The following is a 6107-nucleotide window of genomic DNA, read 5'->3' on the forward strand; positions in this document are numbered from 1 at the left end:
GTGAAGCTGATATCAATGACGTCTAGTTTTTTTTCCCTAAGCTATGTTCTAATTGGGATGTTTTCCCCGGCACATGTCTTGGCAAAGGTTTGGTTTTTTTCCACACTCAGATTCTGAGCAACCGGGGGAATGGTGAATAGTCCCAGAGAGGTAGGAATTATTGATGCATGGAGCACTATGAGATATGGAATTGGCATTAATAGGGCCAGTGGTTCATAATTCATTTATCTGAATAATGAAAGTGTCATTTTTCAGTTTGTGAAGAGCAACCAATCTGCTTCCCCCATGAGAACAGCCCCCAGTAGTGCACGCAGTGTCTCATACTAACATTGTTTCTCCATCCAGGCATTTGGACTCCTTCTCCCCTACAACATGTCAGACTCCAACACAACCGACTTCACCAACCCCTCCACCTTTATTCTACTCGGTGTTCCTGGCCTGGAGGTGGCCCATGTCTGGATCTCCATCCCCTTCTGTACCATGTACGCTCTAGCCGTCTTGGGGAACTTCACCATCCTGTTCATTGTGAAGATGGAGCCGAGCCTCCATGGGCCCATGTACTATTTCCTCTGTATGTTGGCTGTCACTGACCTTGTCCTGTCCACATCCATCCTGCCCAAAACACTGAGCATCTTCTGGTTCAATTCCAGGGAAATCGATTTCAGTGCGTGCCTCACCCAGATGTACTTCATTCACAGCTTCTTACTCATGGACTCTGGGATCCTCGTGGCCATGGCTTTGGATCGCTATGTGGCCATCTGCCATCCCCTGAGACATTCCACCACCTTGACAAACTCTGTGGTGGCCAACATCGGCCTGGCCGTGGTGCTGCGCAGTGGCATGCTTGTTCTGCCCTATGTCCTCCTGGCGAGGCGGTGGCCATATTGCAGAACTAACATCATTCCTCACACGCACTGCGAGCACATGGCTGTAGTGAAGCTGGCCTGTGACGACACCCGTGTCAGTAGTTACTATGGCCTCTTTGTGATATTCTGTGTGATCAGTCTGGATGTATTTTTTATTGCCATGTCCTATAGCCAGATCCTCAGGGCCATCTTCAGCCTCCCCACAAGGGATACCCGGCTCAAGACTTTTGGGACCTGTGGCTCCCACCTCTGTGCCATCTTAGTCTTTTACATCCCTGGTCTCTTCTCCTCTCTCACGTACCGGTTTGGCCAGAGTGTACCCCTGCATTTCCACGTTCTCATGGCCAATGTCTACCTCCTGGTGCCCCCCATGTTAAACCCCATCATCTACGGGGTGAAGACCAAGCAGATCTGGGACAGGCTACTCCAGCTGTTTACTCATAAAGGGACAAAACATTTCTCCTGGTTCTATGGCTCTCAGACCAAGCTCCGTGCAGAGCTGGCTGGTGACACGGTGCTCGGCTCTCTTTCCTGCATTACTTAATGGGCAGTCAGAGAGACATTAAACCCTTTCCTGACCTCACTGTGCTGTGTCAGCGTGACAAACTGGGGAATCGGTTTGTGTAGAACTCAGTAACGGATAGGGGTGCCAACTTTCTAATTACTGGTAACTGGACCTCTGAGGTCCTGCCTCCTGCCTCGCCTCTTCCCCCAAAGCCCCAAACCCCGCTCCTCAGCTGACCTCAAGATCCCACCCACTTCTGCACCTTTTGCCCCAAGGCCCTGCCTGTCACTCTCTCCTCCCCTCCCCTCCCGCAACCCTGCACTGGATCATCTCCATATCCGTCCCCTCCCAGCTGGGCTCCCTCTGCTCCAGGGCTGGGATGGGAGCTACTGCAGCCTGACAAGGAGTGAGGACACAGCACTGGAGGCCAACAGGCCAATCAGGAGCAGAAAGGGAAGCCAGGAAGCCATATAAAAGAAACTGAAGATTGGGAGCAGGGTTGTGTGGCAGATGGGCGAGATTGTGGGCCCTAAAAGTCCGCTACAAAGTTCCTGAGGGAAGAGACCATTGTGTGGTTTATTTCTTTAGCTTTCAGCTCCCCTTTGTTCCTCCTGGCTGGGGGCCTGTAGCACACAGGGTCCCTACAATAGGGATGGGCTGGGATCCCTTTGCTGTGAGCCAGGCCTCCGGGGCAGGGGCAGGGATCAGCTTTGAAGCTAGGTGGGCACCAGCTGAGAGAAATGTAAGGATAGTCCTCTGTGTTAGTTGGGAAAGCGGGATGCTGGGGAGAGGCCTCAGTGTGATTGGTAGCTCACAGGGAGGGAGATAAACGGCACACCTTCCATTAGCTGGGTATTTACACACGTACATGGCACATTATCTGGAACTACAGGGCACCCATTGTCCAGGGTCTGAAACTGAACAGTGAAGCTGAGTTTCATGTAAGCTCTGCACGACGCTTTTGATCACCTCATCTTTAGTTAGGGTTCAAGGCAGTGTTATCCCCATGTCATGGGGATGGACTGAGCCACGCAGAGGGAAAGGGATTGACCCAAGGCCACACAATAAGTCTGTGCCACAGCTGAGAATAGGAACCAGGAGTCCTGATCCCCAGCGCCATTGCTCTGGCCATGAACTGGCATTGCTCCTCTGGGTTGTATTCGATGCAGTGAGGCTATTTGTTTGTCATGATCAGTGGAGTTGACGTCCTTCTTAAAGAGGAGGAATTTACTATAGAAAGAGCTAAAAACTATAGTCAGAAAAACAGGTTTCCACACAGCTTAGTCTTCAGTCTTGTCTTGCTTGTTTACCAGGGACCTCATGCTGCCTGGAACTTTAAACTGCACAGAGGCCCAATGACATGTTGCAAGGTACCAAATCAGTGCAGTGGGTGACTTGAAGGTCCTGATTAGGACCTTTTGGTAGCAGCACACTAGAAATAATAAATAAGCATCTCCATTTCATGCATGGAGAGGCTGTCCCAAAAGTCACCCAGGAAAACTGTGGCAGAGCTAGGCCTCTTTGGTCCCAGTTCACTGGTCTCTGCTAATGCTTTATTTCTGGTTAAATGACATGGGCCAAATCCTCAGCTCGTGTAAGTGGGAGCAGCCCCACTGAAATCAGGGAAGATCCCCTGGACTGGAGAAACCAATGGAGAAAGAGCACAAGGCCTCTGTGCTGCTGCATGGACTATGTGAGCCAGGTCTGAGAGAGCCTAACCACTTCCTGCTGCCTCAGTTTCCCCATCTGTAAAAGGGGGATAGTTCCTGGGAGTAGTGAGCAATAGTCTGTAAAGCACTTATGAACAGTCAACTCTGTGTCCATGTGTCACTGTGTCTCAGTGGCATACAGCTGAGGATGCCAAATTCAGGACAAACTGCTGAGAAATAGGACTGACTGACCCCAGACTGATGGTTATTCCATCATTAGATTATACCAAACCAGTAACAAAAGTAAACTTGCCTCATGACATTGGTTAACAAGAAGCCAAAAATGCAGTCTACTGAGGCATTCCAATGCTTGGGTCACCACCCAGACCCTGGACTCCATGATGAGTGGTTACTGAAAACCAGTTTAATCAGACATAGGGTCCTTCCAATCCCAAGAGATCAACCATTTAGCCAGTGTGACACTCAGTACCTTGTGGGAAAACCCTGCAGCCCCATGTTCATCCTGATTATATGCTTGTATAGATCAGGGGTGGCCAACCTGAGCCTGAGAAAGGGTCAGAATTTACCAATGTACATTGCCAAAGAGCCACAATAATACATCAGCAGCCCACATCAGGTCCCCCCGCCCGCCGCCCCCAGTACCTTCTGCCCGCCAGTAGCCCTGCCAATCAGTACCTCCCCCTCCCTCCCCGTGCCTTCTGCCCACTGTGATCAGCTGTTTTGCAGTGTACAGGAGGCTCTGGGGTAGAGTAGGGAGGAGTAAGGGTGCAGCAGGCTCAGGGGTGGGGGCAGAAAGGGGCAGAGGTCTTGGGGTAAGGGGTGGAGTGGGGATGGGGCCTGGGGTTGAGCAGTGGAAAGTTGGCACGTGTACCTCCTGCCCCGGAGTCGGCACCTATGCAAGGAGCCGCATATTAACTTCTGAAGAGCTGCATGCAGCTCCAGAGCCAAAGGTTGGCCACTCCTGGTATAGATCATTGTTGCAACCAAGGTCCTATAGTTGAACCAAATCTTTAACAAAGGAGGTCAAATAAGGTGTCTATGAAACGGTTTCAGAGTAACAGCCGTGTTAGTCTGTATTCGCAAAAAGAAAAGGAGGACTTGTGGCACCTTAGAGACTAACCAATTTATTTAAATAAAATAAATAAATTATTTAAATAAAATAAATTGGTTAGTCTCTAAGGTGCCACAAGTCCTCCTTTTCTTTTTATGAAACGGTTTAACTTGCTGGTTATGATTATGCTCTCTGTATGTGTGTATCATTTTGTATTTGAAGTTATAAATATTGTCTATGTACTTGTATCTCACTGTGTTTCATTCTAAGTACCATTAGTGAAGAATTTGGTCAGCTTCTTGAGAAAGGACTATTCTGAGTAAGTGCCCAATCAAGAAACTCTTAAGTGACAATGGACATTGGGAGACTCCAATCCACATCTGAGGAGAGTTCCTGGGAATGTTCAAGGTAGCATGTGAGCAATGGCTGCCCTGCCTGCAAACTGAGTCAGGCATGGACATGTGACTTGCCCATGTGACTCCAAACTCCATCTTGCTGCTGTGATGTCCCACAGTAAGGACAATCCACATGGCAGAGGATATAAAAGGCCATGGAGACCCCTCCATTTTGTCTTCTATCCTGCTCCTGAACTCTGGAGGAACCTTGTTACAAACTGAAGCTCTGAACAAAGGACTGAATGACCCATCTCAGCTGTGGATGTTGTCCAGAGACTTGATATGAACCTGCCATTTATTCCATCACTGCTACAAGCCTGAACCAAGAACTTTGCCATTACTGTATATAATTGATTCCATTGAACCAATCCTAGCTCTCATCTCTATCTCTTTCCTTTTATGAATCACCCAAATAGGTTGGGGGTCATCAGTCCTTTTTCAGAGCTTCCTTGTTAGAAACCCAGGCCAGAGAAATGAAGCAGAACATGAAGACAAGAAGGAGATGTCTTGGCGGGCCCCTTTATGTCCTCTGCCCTGTGCATGGAATTTTACTATCCTAAACAAAGCCCACAGCCTCTGTGTGTGGAAAGTTACTAGCCCAAGATGGAGTGCAGGATCACATGAGCATATCACATGTCCTTACATACTTTGATGACTCACAGGGCAGCCATTGCCCAGATTCCTGCAGAGGTGGCCCAATGTCAGAGTTAAGTGTCCTTGATGGGCTGTCAACATATAGCTGTCTGGCATTAATGCAAATTCTACCTGAGCCGTGTTACCTAATGGTACAACATGTGTAAGATACCAGTACATTGATAATACTCAGAACTTCAGACACAAAGATGATAAATGCACACAAAAAATCATACTTAGTAAATCATAGCTTTCCTATTAACACCTGACAAGACATACTTATTAAAAGATTTGCTGCAATTGTGCAAAAATTGTGCCACCCATTTCTACTTCCCCTATCAATTCTTCCCTGTTTGTGAACAGCAGGTCAAGAGGAGCATGGCCCCTAGTTGGTTCCTCCAGCACTTGCAGCAGGAAGTCATCTCGAACACTCTCCAAAAACTTCCTGGATTGTCTGTGCACCGCTGTATTGCTCTCCCAGCAGATATCAGGGTGATGGAAGTCTCCCATGAGAAACAGGGCCTGTGATCTGGAACCTTCTGTTAGTTGTCTGAAGAAAGCCTCGTCTACCTCATCCTCCTGGTCTGGTGGTCTATAGCAGATGCCAATCATGGCATCACCCTTGTTGCTCTCACCTCTAAACTTAACCCAAAGATTCTCAACAGGCTTTTCTCCAGTTTCATACTGGAGCTCTGAGCAATCATACTGCTCTTTTACATACAATGCAACTCCTCCACCTTTCCTCCCTAGCCTGTCCTTCCTGAACAGTTTATACCCATCCATGACAGTGCTACAATCATGTGAGTTACCCCACCAAGTCTGTTATTCCAATCACACCATTGTTCCTTGACTGTGCCAGGACTTCCAATTCTTTCTGCTTGCTTCTTTTGTTCACGTACAGGCATCTAATATAACAAGCTGATTACCCTACTATTTCAGTATGAATCAGGAGGCCTCCCCTGTTGCACCCTCCTCCTTGTATTTCCT

At 48.3% G+C, this 6107-nt stretch overlaps 1 protein-coding gene across 1 annotated transcript; it reads left to right on the forward strand.

Annotated features, from left to right (window-relative positions):
* Nucleotides 1-372: 372 nt before the first annotated feature.
* On the forward strand, nucleotides 373-5370 carry LOC140915906 (olfactory receptor 52E2). The gene is made up of 2 exons (XM_073356520.1): nucleotides 373-1279; nucleotides 5333-5370. Exons 1-2 carry the CDS (start codon nucleotides 373-375, stop codon nucleotides 5368-5370), a joined length of 945 nt encoding a protein of 314 aa, XP_073212621.1.
* Nucleotides 5371-6107: the final 737 nt, after the last annotated feature.

The sequence above is a fragment of the Lepidochelys kempii genome, chromosome 1 (genome assembly GCF_965140285.1).
Source record: "Lepidochelys kempii isolate rLepKem1 chromosome 1, rLepKem1.hap1, whole genome shotgun sequence".
Taxonomy (NCBI): Eukaryota; Metazoa; Chordata; order Testudines; family Cheloniidae; genus Lepidochelys; species Lepidochelys kempii.